At 43.2% G+C, this 20,160-nt stretch overlaps 1 protein-coding gene across 1 annotated transcript in view; it reads right to left on the bottom strand.

The window, feature by feature from the left end:
• The window catches only part of FSTL5 (follistatin like 5), a 422,510-nt gene that overhangs the window by 293,614 nt on the left and 108,736 nt on the right, over window positions 1–20,160 (bottom strand). Inside the window, exon 3 of the mRNA XM_063135450.1 lies at window positions 4,680–4,928. Coding sequence (XP_062991520.1) covers window positions 4,680–4,928 — 249 coding nt within the window. The remainder of the gene's footprint in view (window positions 1–4,679; window positions 4,929–20,160) is intronic.

Here is a 20,160-nt window from a genome sequence, read left to right as displayed (position 1 = left end):
TATATTTGCTCCTGGTTCAGTGACTGATTCATGTCCAATTGTTCTTCAAGCCAGCAAAAAGGAAGATAACACAATCTGCTGTACAAAAGCACCAAAAAAAAAAAAAAAACACACAAAAAAACAATCAACGCCTACTTGGGCTAGAAGCTCTGTTATCTTGATAGATGCAGTCCGTGGCTGTGTTCCTCATTGAGCCAAGTTTGCACAGGAAGCATTCAGGTCAGACACCAGGGAAAGACAGGGAAGCAATTTATCGCTTTCTTTTGCCTCCGACATGCAATTTGTGTGCTTTACAAGTGAGGTGGAAAGTCACATTAATTCCTTTGGGGGGGGGGGATTGGAGAGTCAAAGAGAGAAAGTGACGAAAGATTGTGCAAGTAACAAGATTCCAGATTATTTTTTTCTGTGGTCACATGAATTAATACAGGGAGCAGAAACCAGGAACTTTTTCTTTCCTACACTTATTTACATCATTAAGCCTTGCCATGAGGCCAGTGCAAAAAACATCTTCCCACCAGGCAGGAAGTTTCAGATCAAGAATCTCTGTCAAATAATCTACCACTAAAACTGTCCCCCTAAAAGCTCTGAAAATTGATATGTTCTTAGTTTTATAAGGCATCACATGAGTCTTCGGACAAACCCTTTGCTTTCTGCTAAATTGCTAGTCAAACCTATGCAGTTCTATGCACCTAGTTCAATGAGGCTTAATCCCAGGTAAGTGGATATAGGTTTGCAGCCTAAAGTGATGTCAAATGCTTCTGCAAATTTACATTGAATATTTACCAACATATTATGTAATGTATTAGTGGATATTATGCAGCCTAAAGTGATACCAAATGCATCTTCAAATTTACAATTCATATATAACTATAAACTCCAAAATAACATATCAGAAATCAGAAAGCAAAAACAAAAAAAGCAAACAAAAACACACCAGTCATTAGGAATACTTTTTGAACTATAACGCATACCATCTTATTTCTGAGATGTCAATCAAGATGTACAGATAATTTGGGTGGGTGTCATTTTATAGCCACTAATCAACAAAAGGCAAGATACTTTTCAGTTAGCCATCTTATCTCTACATGTCAAAATATTCCATTACATTTTTATTCGGAATATAAGGCCAAGCAGACCTCAAACATGCATAATGATTATTCCAAGGGGAGATCCAGGGCAAATAAAAGGAAGTACTTCTTCACACATCGCATAGTTGAACTATGGAACTCACTACCACAAGATGTAGTGATGGCCACCAATTTGGATGGCTTTGGATAAATTCCTGGAGGCAAAGGCTGTCAATGGCTACTAGCCCTGATGGTTGTGTGTTATCTCCGGTATCCAAGGCAATAAGCCTATATGCACCAGTTGCTGGGGAACATGGGGGGGAGGGTGCTGTTGCACCATGTCCTGCTTGATCATCCCTGGCTAATAGCTAGTTGGCCACTGTGTGAACAGAGTGCTGGACTAGATGGACCCTTGGTCTGATCCAGCATGGCATGTCTTATGTTCTTATGTTCTTAAACTTACCAAACAATCAATTCAACAGGTGGATGAGACAAAACAAGCATAAATTGTGTTGTATGAAGTAACTCTTTGAGGACAGGGCTTTCAATGGCTGCAAGTCATAAAGCCTAAATGCTACAACCAGGATCTGAAGCACCATGCCTCTGTTTGTAGGCTTCTGATAGACTTCCAGTTGGCCACAGTGCAAAACTGGATGCTGGACTAGATAGACATTTGTTCTGATCCAGCAGGGACATAGATCTTTGAATTCCAGCAAGTTGCAGAACAGGAATTAAATTAAATAACCTGACGCCATAGAACAGAATGTAAAGTCGATTTAGCCAATGGCAGCATGTACAAGCATTCCTGATGAAAATTGTTTTAGGTATCACATATGAGAATGCCTTTCATGATCGACCAGAAATGCTAGTTGCATTCCAACATGCAAACCTTTCTTCTTTTCAATGATTGTGCAGGCTTCCTGAAAGACCACACTTGCATCCACATCACTTCCTACATGGCTGTGCATCACTTCGTACATGGCTGACCTCCACAAATTGAGTCACAAATTGACCTCCCTCCTGCTTTGGATTCCATCTCCGATTGGGACTTTGAAAGCACTCTGCACATGGACGCTTTGTTATTTGGACTCTGGATATCCAAGAACTGTGCCATGAAGTACTGTGAGGCTTTTCATAGACTTGGGCTTGCATTTGCTGTGGCTTGTGTGTGTGTGGCCAGACTCAGGTGGCAGGGGGTTGCCAGTCCTTAGCAGAAGGATGGGACTCCTGTGCCTGAGGTTTAACTTTCCCTAAAGTCATGGTAACCAGGGTCAGCTCAGTTGTGGCAGGCTGAGATTGACAAGTGTGTGACCTATCTTCTCTGCCTGGCTCTGGTGGCTCAGAGCAACCCTTCCCTGGGATTTTGTTTTAGGCGATTGGCCGTGTTCCTTGAGGTGTCAGCATATGTGGCATCTGGAGAAGCTCATATCGGATGGTGGCGTACCCTAAACCCCCCTTGAGTGTTTGCCTTAACGATCATTTCAGAAAAGGGGCCTAAAGCTTTCTAACCATCGTTCCGCTTTACGTGTGTTTTGGAGACTGTGTAATCATTAAGCCTGTCTATCGTGTGATTTCCTCAATAAAAGAAGTCTCACTGATGTGAGTGTCTTGTGGCATCTTGCCAGCACATGTGAATGCCAGAGGGAACAGGCAAGAACATGACAACCAGCACCAGTGCTACAGGTGCAGTATTAGACTGGAAAGTATCCATGCAACCAAATAACCCATGACCCACATAACCGACTAGTATGATTGGTTGACTTATAATTTTTTTTCATGGACTCTTAATTTTGTGGCCTCATTTTAAAAAAAAAATAAAAAAAAAATGTTCTGAACTGGATGTTGTTTGCAGTTGTCCGGATACTGTTTGCAATTTATCTGCATGTTTGAGCCATGGAAACCAGAGGGGCAATATTCCAAATTTTGTTGTTCCTTGTAAAATTACCGGAAGTTGTCACTCTTGGAATTTTGTGCCCCCGTTTCTTTAGTTAATTTAAATAGTTTCTATCCTGCCTTTTGACTTGAGAATCCCTCAGGGCTGCTTGCAAATAATCCCATGAAATGTAATAAAACCAATTATCAAAATAACTATGAATAAAACGGGGAGAAACACCACTGGAAAGCAGGATCACAAGCGCCAAGACAATCAATAACGCAGCAGTTAAAAACTAGCAACAGATCTTTATAAAAATCCATGGCTCAAACATGCAGATATAAAAAAAGCTTGGGATGACAGGGCAGTATGTGGTAGCTACTCATTGTAGCCATAATGTTAAGCATTTGCCTAGCAGTGTGAGCCCTACATATGCACCCCTATACCATTCCCTTAACATTTGGAATTTCATTACTATGGGGGCTTCTGGATGGAAGGCCTAGCTACAGTTATCCATGCTCTGATAACCTCTCGTTTGGATTACTGCAATGCGTTATACGTGGGGCTGCCTTTGAAAACGGTCCGGAAGCTTCAGCTGGTACAAAACAGGGCAGCACGGTTACTAACAGGGACTGGCTGGCGAGATCACATTACGCCAGTCCTTTTACAACTTCATTGGCTGCCAGTCCAGGTCCGGGCCCGATTCAAAGTGCTGGTATTGACATTTAAAGCCCTAAACGGTTTGGGGCCAGGTTATTTGAAGGAACGCCTCCTCCCATATGTACCTACCCGGACCTTAAGATCATCCACAGGGGCCCTTCTCCGTGAGCCCCTGCCAAAGGAAGTGAGGCAGGTGGCTACTAGGAGGAGGGCTTTCTCCGCTGTGGCACCCCAGTTGTGGAATGAGCTCCCCAGAGAGGTCCGCCTGGCGCCTACACTGTACTCCTTTCGTCGCCAGCTGAAGACCTTTTTATTCACTCAGTATTTTAACACTTAATTTTAACTTAAATTTAAATTATACTGTTTTAACTCTGTATTTTAACCTTATATCAATTTTGCTGCATGGTTTTATCCTGGTTGTGCTTTTTATATTGTATTTTGTATTTGTATTTTTAACTTGTTGGTTGTTTTATGATGATTTTAATTTTTGTGAACCGCCCAGAGAGCTTCGGCTATTGGGCGGTATAAAAATGTAATAAATAAATAAATAAATAAATAAATAAATAAAGGCCCCTAGCACTGCTGATCCAAAGGCATTGGACAGCTATTCTGCTTTTTTGTTCCTAAACAGTTTTTCTGTGGTACGAAAAACAATGGAAGAAGCAGTGGGAAGGCACGGGAGGGTTATGAGTGGCAGGCGACATCATCTGGACCGACCTCCGCCCCATAAAATTCCATGAACGAGGCAGGGCCATGGCACAATAAAGCATGACCTGGAAACAGCCTATATCACAGCGTTGTTTGCTGTAGTCACCTCTTCAAATTGGGGACACTGGATTCCTGGTTGCAACAGTCCTTATATCCACACTTAAATCTACATTCGCCGGCTTTTCAGAAGAGTCATTGAGAAAAATGAATCGTTGCCAAGAGACTTCTCTAGGGAAGGAAGCTTGGTCAAATTAAGATTCCTCATCATCCCTTCGCAATACACCGCACAGCTCTTCCCAGCGCTTTAATTGAATTAACTTCAAACCGTGGGGTTGATTAGAGCCTTCAAGGTATTGTCCAAACGCACTTACCTTTGAAGAAGCAGTCTTCGTTGTGAACAATGGTGATCTTCTGCTTTTTCAGGCAGGCAGCTCTGTGCACTTCACAGTGGTTTTCGTAGAATTCACCATCAGAACCACAGACAGGCTTGTAGTGAGGCTTGCAGTGTTCCATGCAGGCACACTCTGCTTGTCCTGTTCCTCTGTTAACCACACAGTGCCGACCCAAACCACAGTACTTATTTTCACATGATCCGAGAAGACCATCATGATTCACATGCCCTGGAAAGAGAAAAAAAGAAAGAAAAGTCTGTTAGATTGAATTCCATGATACTGGCATACACAGTGCTTAAGAACAAAAGAGAGAGAGAATGGAAAGGAAAAACTAATTTTCTTCTGTAAATTGATCTACTCCACAGTGAGAAGAAACATCCCATAAGTGTCATCCACTGCTTAGAGAGGCATCAAACAGCTGGAACAGGAGAATGCACACCTGGAGTCTGCAACAAATTGTGTCAGAAGGCAGGCTTACTCAGGATGTGATACAGTAAGCAATTTTCTTTGGCCTGTGCATATAAATCCCATGGTATGTTCTTGAGAACTCTCATGTCTTTAGGCAACATTCCAGTGGCATTTACCTTGGGCCAAATCAGGGGACTGTAGCAACAGGTATAGTCATTGGCTTCTGGCAGCTCTAGCCCCCAGCCCCTGCTCCATGCTGTCCCAGGCTGTGACTGAGATGGTAGCTGGAGCAGCAGTAGATGGGTTGCGCCACCCAACTTAACTCTGCTGCTCAAACCTTCTATCCAAATGGTGCACTGAGATGCCTGTCTGTTTGCCACCAGGTGTGGGAGACACATTGAGTAACTGCTGAAGTCAGAAAGAAGGATTGCAGAAGAGCACCAGCAGAAGCCAGGTAAGGGTCCGTATGCCAGTGTGGGTTTGTTTGTGTTGAGTACATAAAGGGAGATCGTGCGTGTCTGTATATTTCCTGTTTGTGTGTGGATCAGACAGTATGAATGTTTTCGGAGGGATGTTCCTATGATCCCCTCCACCATCATGGATTCAGTGAATATGTAGAGGTGGAGCAAGACCAACTCACTACGCCTTCCTCCAACATTGACCATGTCCCCCAACACAGTATTAATGAAGAAAAAACACGCACATGGACAGCAGTAGAGGCAGCGGACTCTTTCTCATTGGAGAACATATGCCTGGTGGTACTGCTGGGCGTACCTCACATAACTGGAGGGCAGAGATAGCGTTAAAAGTCCTCTTCCCCATCACATATTCAGTGAACACAGAACTAGTCTATGAACACCCTCTTCTCCTCTCCAGGAACCCTGAATTATCATCCTGCTTTCTCAAGATGAGACAGAGATCCATGGACCCTCTTGCTGAACTTTCTCAGAAGAAGATTTTGGCCCGTTCATGTGAATGGAGAAAGGGGCAGAGATAAATGTGGGGTGGAGAACTTCTAACAATTTAGGGTGCAATTTGAGGGCAGGGGATTTACTTATTTTTAGTTAGCAGAGACAGTAGCAGTCAGTCATCTTCTTTTTAACCCCCCTCCCCCTTTCTTGGTTGTTGTCAGGTCACAAGCCTTCCCAGCCCTCATCAAATAAAGTAGTCAGTCTCCAAGTAACAGGCTCTATTATGCAAAACATTCAGTCTATCAACAATTCAGATTATAATGTTGTCAGGGTTTTGCAATCTAAAGCTAAATTCCCAGAGTAAACTGATACAACCCTAAAGATCTTATCTAAATCCTCTTTGAGAGATGCACCACAATGGGATAGAAAGTTGTTGCAATTCTAACATTACAGCACAGAATTTCTCAGTCCCACCCTCAGAAATGGGCCAGCCTGGTAGACCACCTTAATTCTTTAAATTGGTCCACCCTTAGTCCTATGTCTGATCCATGCATCCGTCATGCTCACCTCCTCCCTCTCCGTAAGTTGCTGAGTTTCCACAGAAGGAGAAGTGATATTTGGGGTTTGCTCCAACTGAATAGCTTGACCTTAAGAAGATTCTTTCCTGTCTCTGTCTCCTTGAGCTCTTTGAGGAATTTCTCCCATCCCACCCCCTCGCCCATTTCATCTCCTGACTCTGACTCTGCTTCAACAGTCTCTGCAGGGAGCCTGGGCCCAATCCCAACAGCTGATTTAAATCGCCTTTGCACCACTTCCCTGCAGTGGTAGTGACCAGGCCCGGTGCTGCCATAGAGGCAACTCAGGCGGCCGCCTAGAGCGCCAAGCAAACGAGGGCGCCGAACAGCGTACCCGGAAGCTGCTTTCCTAGAGCGGCTTCCGGGTGTGCTATTCCAAAGCTGCCGCCCCAGCCTCCGCCCAACCCCAGCATCCTGGCTCCTTCGAAGCCAGGATGCTGGGGTTGGAGGCAGAGGCTTCAGTACGGCGCGGCAGGAAGCCACTTCCAGGCGCGCCGCTTCAAAGCCTCTGCCCCGCCCCCCAACCCCAGCGTCCTGGCTTCAAAGCCGGGAGCAGGAGGGAGCAGGCAGTGAGTGGGCGAGCAAGGGGGGAGCTGTAGCGGTGAGCGAGCGGGCGGGGGCGGCGGGCGGGCGAGCGGGCAGGGAGGAGCAGTGAGTGAGCGAGCGAACGGTTGGGCAGGCGAGTGAGGGGGCGGAGAGTGAGCGAGTGGGGGGCGGCTTCAGAACGCACCTGCCTAGGGTGCAATATAGTCTGGCGCCAGCCCTGGTAGTGACCCTCTCCATTAGGGGGGCATTTTGTCCCACAATGCATCTGAGGAAGGATTAGGCTGGCTGGCAGCTCAGGGATTTGTTGTAAATTGCCTAGAGTGATGGCCTCAGCATCGGAGACTTCAGACCAGGCCCTGAGTAATGGGAATCTTAGTGGCAAGGGTGTATGTATGCACAAGCATTAGCTGTATACCTTTTTCTCTTGACCCCAACCCAGTCTCCAATCTTTGCCCTTTCAGGCTCCTCCCACAAGTCCAACCCAGGTATCAGATTTCTTTAATTCAACAGTTGGCACCCAACAGCACCTGCCCCGGTGAAAGTTCCATGCACCTAATTTAAGTTGTGAAATCCCTTGTGACTCATTCTGCTGAGGAAAGTGGGATGGGGGGGAGAACATGTCATGCAACCAATTACAATCATTGAGACTTCTGAGTGCCTGCCTACATGGTGTTTTATTAAAGGTTAATTAGCTCAGATTAGTTAAAGCAAAGTAGTCAACCCCTATTAATTCCCAAATAAGAATGCTTGCAGTAGATTAAAAGATTTCTGTTGAGCTCGGCTCAACCCTCATTCCCAAAAAAGTCAGTCTTCGTTATGAAAGGCTCTTTGGTCTGTAGGAATATCGGTTATGATCTGGAGGGTGTATAATTTGAAGCACAACACATTCCTATGCACACCTAAGCTTTTTGCATGATTCCCCCTTGCTGTAGCTCTCTATGGCTTACTTGTGTGAGCTGATAAATAGTTGAAATTCATCTGGAAAACCCTGGAGCTTTCGAAGTGTTTGGCTTGCTGGATTTTTTAATTTATTTTTTTAAGTGGTTGGGAAACTATTTTACAGGAAGTGTGTGTATGAGTGCGCCTCTATCTACAGAACGGATCAGTATGGATTAATGAACCCTCAAAATAACACCATCTAGGAAAGGGCAAAGAGAGGCTTAGTGGAATTATACATTGTAGATCGCACAGTATGGCATAAGATGAGAAAATGATATAGTGCCAATGCACTTATTCTTTGCAGTCTATTGTAAATATAAATTCTATTTGAAGTCATTTTAAAAAACACACACACACACAGTACAGCACCATCAATTATTTCAAGAACCATGAAAAATACGAAGGCATCTCTCCAAGTCATCAGTTATAATTTGTGAAATGACGGCGCTTCTATTTAATTTCAGTGAACAAGTGAACTCTTGGACATCCAGGGTCAAACTATACATTGTGCTTATTGCATCGCATATTGTGGAGGATAAGCTTTTCTTTTACTTTAGCGTAAGTGGGCACAGCCTCAATTTGGATTGAGAGTACCACACACTAGGCGGGGAGGGTTAAACTTTCCCCACTATTCCCACCCCTGCCATTGGAGACTGTGATGGCCGCCATAGGCATATCTTAGCATAAGTGAAGCCATGTTAGCACTGGAGTTGAACTGTTTATTAAAAAAAAAATCTTGTTTCTGGTGCAGAAATAACATTCACTCTTGGTGAACTTTGAAATGGCTGGCTGTTAAGCAGTTCCTCTTACAGGACAGACAGGAAGGAGCTAGCTTAACCACAGAAAATACAGGAATCAGTGGCCAGCTAACTTTCCTATTGAGTCATACATTGCACACGCTCAGTTGTTTTATGCTTCCGTGACCAGAACTTGCTAATAAAATAGCTGGCACACCAGCAAAAGTCAGAAAGGTGCTCCTCGTCAGAGGTGCGTTTTTTCCTCCATTGCAACAATCCTTTCTATCAATAAAGGTGTTGAAACTTGGAAACTTGGGTCACAACAAGACTTCCCCCGCTTCTTTTAAGCTCCATGCTGGCAGGGGGACTCCAGGAAAAAATGAGGAGGGAATTTAATTTTCTCCTTCCAATGTGAGGTGGTTCCAATACAAATTTGGGTTATGCGCGCTTACTCTAAAGAAAAATAAAAGATTATCCTCAGCGACACAATTAACATAATGTGTTGTTTGACCCTTATTGGATGGGGATCCTGTATGCATGAATCCACATTGGCCCCGTTCAGAAGGCACCTTAAACCACGGCTTTAACCACACACGCATTTCCTCACCATGTATCAAGAATTGTCAGAATTATTAAAACCATAAACCATAAACACGGAGAGAACGTACACTTTTTTAAAAAAAAAAAAACTTCAAAAGTGAGAAAGAAGAAGGTATCAACCAATGTTCCAATGAGTACTGAAACAACCAAAAATGAGAAAAATGAGAAATAGGTGCAACAACTGGTGGCCACAGCATGGCGATAGAAAGGGAGGGGGGTCTTCCCACACTTATCTTTTGGCACTGGGAAGTGATGATGGAGGTGATGGGAGTGCCACAGCCCAGCACTATGTAAGCACATAGTTGCTCATTAGATGGTCACACCAGCATAGGCACAGGCTGCAGAACAGTGAAGTACGTCAAATGATAGTGTCAGAAGCCTCTGAGATTCATTTCCAAAATTATTAACACAAAGATCTATATAATCAGATAGCATGATGAGCAAATGACATTCCAGATGGAGTCACACTCGGGCATGGAAAAATAGCCCTAGTTTTCCGAAGACTGTTTTTCATGTCTATCCATTATAAGCCTCACCATCAAATCCATACAATGATTTGCACAAGCTATAAGATCAAGACAGGCCTCCTACTAATAGGCGTAAAGCACTATCAGGTCTGGGCTGTTGCAGAATATGCTGAAACACAGCAAGAAAATGGCCACTGATGGTCTTAGGTAGTCACCAAACAGCTATCCAAGCTATATGTACAAAACACTTCTAATACAATATAATCAATATAGAAAGCAGGCAAATAAAACTGGAAACCAAATCATTTGCCAGTAGTTAATGGTGTAGTTCATAGCACATGCAAATGTACCTTCAGTGCAATTAGACAAAGCATAATTGCATTTGCATAAGGTTTAAAAGGGTTAGTGCATTGTGCAAGCAGGAAGAACTAATTCTCATGGTGAACTACATTCAGGCATCAATTTTAACCAGTAATCATGACTGCCTATACATTCACTTAATATTATCACTAGGTAGTTTTCTATCAGCAGCATGCATTATGCATGCTTTATTTGAATACTACACCCAAGGGAAGTAATCTATAGCCAGCCTGCAAAGCCATGTCCTGTAGGTGATGATCACCCTTACTCTGCCATGTCCATTCATTGACACATTTCAATATAGACTCTGGGGTATATGACAGATGCCAGCTTCTTCACTGCTTAATCATGTCATACACATGTAAGAGTAACAATTCACATTAGCCTGTTATAACATGTAATGTGACTTCCAGTGTTCCATATAAAGAAGAAAATGAGTTCAGAGAAAGGAGGCAAACAGAAGACAGAGGTTTCCCACCTTTGTGTTTATTAAAACAATATAACTGAGATTTAGAAATGTATGAAGAATCCATTTGATTGTTGTTGGTTTTTAATCAGAATTTACCCAGTTCGCACCTTCAAGACCCAAACACAATGGCCCCGTTCAGACAACACTGTTAACCATGCCATTAACCATTTTGTGGTTAAGCAGCATGGTTAATGGTGTCGTCTGACACACATTTTGCCTAACCATGCACTCCTGTTAACCACATTGTGGTCAGCCTCACTAAACACGTTTATGCAGCATGGTTAGCAGCACTAATTTTAGTTAAAGGTGTTGTCTGACATACACCTATGGTTAAGGAGCTGAAATGATAGGGGGAAATAGATTCCACAGAACTCCTGTAGTTTGAAACAGCAGCGGATCATGTTTACTGCAGTGCACTGGGATGGTGAGGCAGAAAGCACAGGAATAGAGCAGCCTAACTTGCTCGGACTGCTCTAGGCTGCAGGATCTATTGCTGCTCTGGACTCCTCCACTGTTGACCCTCAAAATGGCGATGCCATCAGACGGAGCTGGCCAACCCTCTCAAAATGGCTGATGGCATCAGCCAGACCTGCCAGACCCTCTCAAAATGGCTGTGGGAGCAGATCGGTGCTGTTGTGCCATGGGGGTGGGGGGTGGGAATAGACTCCATACAATACCTGGAGTTTGAAACAGTAACGGATCAGATTTACTGCAGTGTGTTTGGGTGGCGAGGCAGAAAGCACAGGAGTCACTCAACAAAGGGCCAAGGCATGTAAGTAATGGCTGGTGAGATCGGTGCCTGCACTAAAATGGCAGGCGCAACTGCCAGGGCTGCTAGTGCTAGAGCTGCTGGGATAGGAGGCAGATCATTTGGATGGACTCAGGAGCTCAACTAACTGGTATGAGGTTAGCGTGTGGGTAAGGAAAACTTAACAACGAAAGGGTTAACTGTGTCATCTGCTAGCGTTCCGCATGCAGTTAGTGTTAACTACAGATGAACATGGTTAAGCTAACTACAAAGCCCTGACTGCCGTCTGAACGGGGGCCATCCGTGGTTGAAGCCTGTACATTTCCAAGCTTGCAATGCAATTCTTGGGAACAACCCCCCAAAAGTTCCAAAAATAAATATATTTTTAAAACATGCATGAAAATTGTGTTCGAAAAATGCATACAAATGCACTTTAATAAACGGAAGAAAATGAATACATTTAAAAAACGCACACATTTGGAAACTTACGGACGAAAATATACACAAATATTTGTGCAAAAAGAAAACAAAAACAAAGGCCAGTGTCCTACTGTGCCCATGAGAAAAACTGAGTCAGGAGGACATAACATAGGATGCTGCTTTATGCAGAGTCAGACCATTGGTGCTTCTAGTTCAGAACATGTTAGATCAATGTTCTTTTCACCCAAGGACGAGATCCAAACAGCCCTTAAGCACGACTCCACCATTCCAGCGACAGAGGGTTCAAAAGCGCTTTATTGATTAGTAATCAAGGCCTGGTCTCTTCAAAGGGAGCAATCAGACAAAAGACATAGGGAATATGGTACAGTATTAAAGCTTTCAAGGGGCAGGGCCCAGTAGCAGCATTAACCAATCAGAACGTAACACCAGAGCCCCCCCTTATCTTTTGCAAAACATTTCCTCTGTAACAGTACATTCCGCCTGGGAACATAAAGCTATTGTTCTGGATAGATAAGATAGTCACACAGGAAACACCCTTGAAGACATTCTTGGTACGTGACATCTCACTTGGTGTGCAATGGAGATTTTACAGTTTCCTGTTAAAATGGAGGTGGTTCTGCTAACAGTACTGTCCATATTGACTGTGTTAAGGCCCCCACCAAAGGACCCCCTTTTCTGGGGGGGAAGTGTACACCAAGCACTCAAGCCTCTGCAACCAAACCCCTCCCTTCCCCTTCTCATTAATAAAGAGTCATCAGAATGCTGTTGGCAAGTTGCTCAAAGTCGCTCTGCACTTTCTAAACTCACAGAGCTAGTGCCTAATCTGCCTGGTCAAGGGTAACAGCTTCCTAAACCGCAGCTACCAGAGGCTTGGATCCCAGATCCATGTTGTCATTATTCCAGACACTCTGGTGCACTCGCTCCTTGTTATCACGAAGCCCACCCCAACGGTCAGCAAAGTTACCATCGCCTGCCCTTGCATGGGGGGCTTATCTGATACAGTAAGTTACGTAAACAAGGCATAGTTGACACAATATTATGTATTGATTAGCTGTAATAGTTTCATTTATAGAAAATGTATAACTCTGCAATCAGTAAGGGATGGGAGGAGGGAGGAGCCATGAGCTCATCAGGAGGGTCAGGGAATGTTATAAAAGATGTTAGTTGTGCATGATGGGTAGAGAAGCTCGTCTTCGATCTGTCGAGGGTGAGTTTCCTCCTACACGTGTAGTTCAATAAAGAATGGTCACTGCATCTGGACTTGTCTGGTTTTCCTGTTCCCTCCTTTCTGGTTGGGGTTTTTACCCTAACAAATGTTAGCAACTCTCCAGGGTTTCAGGAAGGATTCTTTCCTAGAACTACCTGGAGAAGCTGGAGATTAAGCCTGCTGAAGGTCCCCTTCTGCATGCAAAGCAGATGCTCTACAAATTGAGCTACAGCCTACTCCTGGGATCCTTCATAGAGTAACAGGTGAAGGCAACTCCAACAAATATTGATGTGGGGAAAACACCTCTGTGCACAAGGGAGAAAATCTAGACTGAAGTGAGAACTTACCCCAAATATTTATTTATTTATTTATTTAGAACATTTATATACTGCTCCCCATTGAAAAATTTCGGAGCGGTGTACAAGGTAAATGAAAATAAAAACAGAATAAAACAGTTAAAACAGAATTTAAAAGAAGCAAAAACAGAGATTCAAGGCTGCATATTAAGGAAAGGCTTCTTGGAATAAAGATGTTTTCAGGAGGCGCCCAAAGGAGTACAAGGTTGGAGCCTGCCTGACCTCCAGAGGCAGGAAATTCCACAGGAGGGGAGCCACCACGCTGAAGGCTCTTCCCCTGGTGGATTCCAATCGGAGGATGGATCTAGGTGGAACCACCAGGAGCAGGCCCTCGGATGACCTCAGTGACTGGGCAGGTTGGTAAGAGAGAAGGCGCTCTTATATAATTATATGAATTTCTCCCTTGATGTGCTTAGTACGTTCTCACCTTTATGTCATTCTTTCTCTCAAACACCCTTGTGATATGGTCTTTTACAGTAACTAATGCTTCGAAATATAATAAGATGGTATTTTCTATAGTATTACCCTGCCCGCCCCCCGTTCCAGTCCTAATGTTAGCTCTGTAAATGAAATACGTTAACCTCAAGGTCAAATATAATGTTTATTAGTTGTTTTGAATTTTCCTAATGACTTGACCAGATGCTCACTTACACAAGAGGGCAAGAAAGAACCAAAGCAGAAACATCACGTCAATTTTAAGCAGCTTTCCAAAGGATAAATAAAACCAGGTGGGGATGGAACAGACAATAGTAAAATAGGTCATAGACAGCAAATATGCAGCTGGCAACAAGTAACCATAGTAATCAAGTAACTTTTTTTTTAAAAAAAGAATCCTTTATAGTACCTAAAGTGCTATAATGTATTCATCTTTAACGTACAGGTCAGATAAATTTGCTTGGCATAGATTTAACAGGCTAACAAGGATCCCTGTTGCATTAGACCTCAGCTGATAACACACAAGCATAAATCCAAGGTCTTTTACACAACACACCAATCTCACATTTTTTAAAGAACCACACAACCTTTTCCTTCCAACCAATTGTGAGTGTTATTTGAAAGAGGTCATGTACTGTATATAAACTTCAAAATACTAATTTCTGCCTTGGAATAGAACTGTTAATATCTAAGGCCAAAGTCTACAAATACTTAGTATTTCTGAACTGGAAGGTAAAGAATAGAATATATCATAGGTTGGCAATTGCTCAGAATTATTGCACCATGTGGGGGAGAGAAATAAAATTGCATTGTATCACTCGACTTCTCTTTGGACTTCATTTTATTATTGTAATTGACTCTCTGGTATCTGAATGGAAAAGGCTAACCTAGGAAAGAAAATACCATACTTCTTCAATTGTAAGACACCATCGATTATAAGACGCACACTAATTTCAGTACCACCAACAGAAAAAAAAGGTTTGATTCTAAGAATAATAATCACACCCACGATTCTAAGACGTACCCCGTTTTTAGAGATGTTTATATGGGAAAATAGTGTGTCTTAGAATTGAAGAAATACGGTAATTGGACAGCTGAATTTTTGTGTAGTAACACACACACCCTTGTGGCGTGTGGGTGTGTGTGTGAGTGAGTGATATACAGATATATGATTTTTCTTCTAGAAAAGATGCTTACCATGACAGCAATTATAAACTGAAAGAAGCTATGAAAAAAGGCAATGTCCATGCTGAGGTTCATTAGAAAAGGGATCAGAAATAAAAGAAAACTACCAATATCACAATGCCTTTTATACAAACGTATAGTGAGCCCATACTTGGAATAAGGGGTACAGTCCTGCATATGCTGTATTCAGATGTTTGGCTTTCTCTGAGATGGCATAAGCATGTCTTGTGGGTGGGCCATGAAAATGCAAATCTCCCCCCTTGCCCTCCCACTGTGCATACAGAGAAGATCATCCAGGCCTAAGCATCATGCTCATTCCCACACCTTGGAACCCTGTTGAGAATCAGACCCTCATTCCAGAGTGATCCACAGTGTTGTGTAGAGAGATAGCGAATCATGAGTCATGAAAGAGCAAGGGGACAAGAGCAGGCAGAAGAAACATCATGGCCTGCTCCTGTTGGACTCTTCCCCCACCCCCACAGGGCAAACTGTCATCTTGGCCCTGTGGGGAAGAAGAAAGAGCAAGGGGACAGGAGCAGGCAGAAGAAACATCATGGCCTGCTCCTGTTGGACTCTTCCCCCACCCCCACAGGGCAAACTGTCATCTTGGCCCTGTGGGGAAGAAGAAAGAACAAGGGGACAGGAGCAGGCAGAAGAAACATCATGGTCTGCTCCTGTTGGACTCTCTCTCTCTCCTCCCCCCCTCCTGAACTCCTGTTCCTTGTGTGGCATGTCTTTATTAGACTGTTAAGCCTGAGGGCAGGGACTGTCTTTTTTGCTAAGTGTAAGCCGCTCTGAGAGCCTTTTTTGGCTGAGGAGCGGGGTATAAATATGATAAATAAATAAATAAAAAAAATGAGTGTGGGTTCTCTATGTTGCCAACCCTCCAGCATCAGGGCAGTCTTATGTGTTTAGGCATTAGCCACATCTTTAAAGAAGGGTGCTTAATCCGGCTACTTTGGAGGAAAACAACCATAAGACCCCAATCCAGAGTGGGCTTGCTTTCACACTTGCTTTCTACTGAAAATTGCTTCCTACTGCTGCTTTAGCCTTTCAAAGGTGATGTTGCAGTAAACAGAACAGGGGAGTGGGGTGGGGGTGGGTGGGAAGGAGCAGCAAAAAGCAGCCGGGGGGAAGTGCATGGCCCTATTGGGAGCATGTTCTGGATTTGGCCCCTACAGCTGCCTTTTCTCCAAAATAAAAAAAGACTTTTTCAGCATACTTGTTAGTTAGTTAGTTAGTAAATTTATTGCATTCTATAGCACTCAATAGCTCTCTCAGTGGTTCACAAAATGAAATTTTAAACCACACAATATAAAAACATAATGAAACATACTGGGTTGGATCCAGATTTAGAGTAGACTCATTGAAATCAATGGGACTTGAGTTCATCATGACTACGTTCCATGCCATTTATGTTTCTGAAGTATACGATAGTACATTTTGGGGGCGGGGGGAAATGTTGCAAACAACTGCTCTTCAAAAAGTAGGGAATGAAACTATACCTTCATAGATCGCTCATTGCCATAAAATACTCCAACAGTGTCATTCTATGTAAATTTCCTTGGAAGGAAATCCCACTGTGTTCAAAGGAGCTTATTCCTGACTGTGGCCATGGCTAGATGAGGGGGTTGTACAGCAATAATCTCGTGATTTTATGATCGCGAGATTGTCGCCCTGGTCTACATGCGGCATGCAACATCACGGCCACCATTTTTTTGTTTTTTAAAACAAGAAGCACATACTGGTGAGATTTTTTTTAAAAAAAAAACCTTTGCACACCTCACACCCTTGCCTGGCTCCCGGCTCCTCCTAGTTACTCGCAAGGAGCCAGGACAAACCGCGACGCCCGGCCACACGTTTCGCAGTCTCGGGATCAACCCAAGACCACAGTAAAAGTGCAACAGAAGGGTAGGGCAATATCCCGGGGCAATGGAGGGATCATCCCTCCCTGCTCCTGGGATGCCCTGTGAGTCATGTGGATGCACTGGGACGATTCCAAGGCGATCCCTGGGATATTGCCCTGTCTAGCTATGCCCTAAGTGTGTTTAGATTGCAGCTTAAGTCTACATTTTTCCTGAGCCTAGCTCATTGTACTCTTTAAAGTAGGGTGACCATATGAAAGTGAGGACAGGGCTCCTGTATCTTTAACAGTTGTATTGAAAAAGGGAATTTCAGCAGGTGTCATTTGTATATATGGAGAACCTGGTGAAATTTCCTCTTCATCACAACAGTTAAAGCTGAAGGTGCCCTGCCCTCTTTTAAATCCGGGGGGGATCCGCACGTCACTCCCAGAGCGCTTCTATGCGACCCCAGAGCACCCCGAAAATTATAGTCTGACTTCCCTGTAAAAGAAACGAGGAAGAGCCGTCCATGCCGACAACGATGATGACGAGGAGAGCTCTCCGCTGGAGAGGAGAGCTCGGCAAAAGAAGGCGGGGTGAAGAGCGGAAGAAGCTCTCTAACCCACCTTCTTTTTCCGAGCTCTCCTCGGCGGCGGCGGCGGCATAGACGGCTCTTCCTCGTTTCTTTTACAGGGGAGTCAGACTATCGTTTTCGGGGTCTCTGGGGTTGCATAGAAGTGCTCTGGGAGCGATGTGCGGATCCCCCCCTGGTCACTCTAGTATCGCTTCTGCACTTTAACTGTTGTGATGAAGAGGGAATTTCACCAGGTTCTCCATATATACAAAGGACACCTGCTGAAATTTTCTTTTCAATATAACTGTTAAAGATCCAGGAGCCCTGTCCTCCTTTTCATATGGTCACCCTACTTTAAAGTCTTAAATTAGCAAAATGTACAGTGCACACATAAATCACTAACTGAATTACATTCCCTATGGAACACAGTGTATTATTATGGAGATGAGACTGAGCTGCTGTCACAGTCCTGGAAGAACAGACTGAGAACTACTGTGGAACAACTTTAAAAATATGAAAACATTTGCTATAGAGGACATCTATTGGTATCCTCCTGCAGTCCAATACAAGGAAATGGGAACATCAAGGATATCATTCATTCATTCCATGCATTTATATAATCAAGTTCCTATAATCAAAGGTAACAAATAATAATAATAATAATAATAATAATAATAATAATAATAATAATAATAATAATTCAAAATAGATACCATAAAGGGCAACAATAAAACATGCATTTCTGTACCAAAAGGGTGAGGTATGAATATTTTAATGAAATAAACATATAAGCAAGATAAAAACAAGAGGCAAAGATGAAAGATAAGACCTGGTGCAGATTAAAAGGTCTTGGAAAATAAAAAGGTCACTTGTTGCTGAGATAACATAAAGGTTGATGTCAGGTGAGACTTTCCCATAGCCACAGTGCACTGAGGAGGCCCTTTCCCCCGTTGTTTGGAGGCAAGCAGGCCAGTTGGTCAACAGGTAATGGGACAGGCAGTCTGAAAGCTAGTCTGTGTCTGCCTTGTGCAGACTGTGGGTCAAATTGCATGTTACATTAAAGGCATGGCATGTGACTGAGCATATATATCTGCCATCTTCACCCTGTGGGGAAGAAGATGCGAGAGAGACTGGAGCAGGCAGGGACCTGCTTCAGTTGGATTCACCCTGTGGGGAAGAAGAAGGAGCTGTTGGTTTGCCCCTCCATTGGGAGATGAGAGTACGGAGCAAGGCCTTCCCACCAGCCTAAACAGTCTCCTTAATTTCTTTTTATTTTCTCCCTCTTCCCTCCCCATCAACTTTTCCTTGTGAGTCCTGTCTTTTTTAGAATGTAAGCCTGAGGGTAGGGACTGTCTTCTTTATTGATAAATTGTAAGCCGCTCCGAGAGCTTTTTGGCTGAGGTGCGGGATGAAAATACTCTAAATAAATAAATAAATAAAATATAGACCAGGAGCAGTTCTTACTGGGAGGTTACAATTAAACCTTGTTCCCATTCATTTACTTCTTCAAATTCTAACCCTCTACAAGGGGATTTAAAAAGTGGGGAGTCCCTCACTTTTTAATCCCTGCATGGGTGAGTAGCATTTTAGGACACAAATGGCTGGGACAGTTTAATTCTCCCTCCCAGTGCATTCTGGTCCTGATCCAAATTAGAGCCAGGTGTACTTACTTTTAAGTAAAAAGAAGAAGAAAGAAAGAACAGCCTCAACTTCACATTACACAATTAACATAACATGTCATTTGACCCTGAGGAACCCAACCAAAGTAAGCATCTCAAAGTATCAACAGCTGACCCCTTTTGTCACTGGTGAAGTTATAGCTAAGCTATCACTATCTGTGGTGATGGCAATGGAGCACAGTAGACTGTTCCCTACCTTCAAAAGCTACCTAGAATGACAAAGAGGCCTGATTTGCCTGTAACAAGAAGCCACTGTGGGTGAATTTCCCTGTGGGGCTGCTTGTCACAGTGGTGGCTGCCATTGTGAAGATTTGGAGCATGGCCGGAGCACACTGTAGCTTGTTGTCACATGCGAACCCATCAAGGGTAGGTTATTATTGGGAAGGTTGACAAGCCACCTAGAATCCATTTTTAGGGTTTCAGGTGGCTTGTCAAGTAAGGAAGATCACAGTGGAGAAAGACAAGGTTTAGATGATTAATTAAATCAATTAATGCTAGCTATCGTAATTTTAAGATGTTTTAACAAAACTAAAAAAATGCAGTCCTAGGTCAGAAGATGCTAAAGCAAATACTATTGAACAAATTATTGGCATCTCCTCTTTCTGCTAGGTGGCAGAAATTTAATGTCTAGTCTAACAAAACATTGCAGCATTTGTTTGAGGACACTGCTCTAAAAAATGACTTTTTCCTAAATCTTTGGTATCTGAACAGCAGCTTGGATTATCTTGATAGCCAAATACATAAACATTGGGGATTACTGACAAGCAAAGCTTCTTAGAAAGGAACAATTTTGCAGTCCAAACAAAAGATAGAGCTATAATACAAGTATCTTGCTGCTTTCCATAAGTTTGAAAATTATTAAGTAATTGAACTGTCCAAAGAAGGGTTTGATATTAAAACAACAACATCCACAAAGCTATAAAAAAAATCATGTAATTGACATTTTTGTCAGTACTGAAAATCAAATGGACTGAGTCCC

This window comes from Elgaria multicarinata, chromosome 10 (genome assembly GCF_023053635.1).
Source record: "Elgaria multicarinata webbii isolate HBS135686 ecotype San Diego chromosome 10, rElgMul1.1.pri, whole genome shotgun sequence".
In the NCBI taxonomy this organism is placed as follows: Eukaryota; Metazoa; Chordata; class Lepidosauria; order Squamata; family Anguidae; genus Elgaria; species Elgaria multicarinata.
Note: the sequence above shows the minus strand (reverse complement) of the source record. Positions and strands in the feature narration are given on the sequence as shown.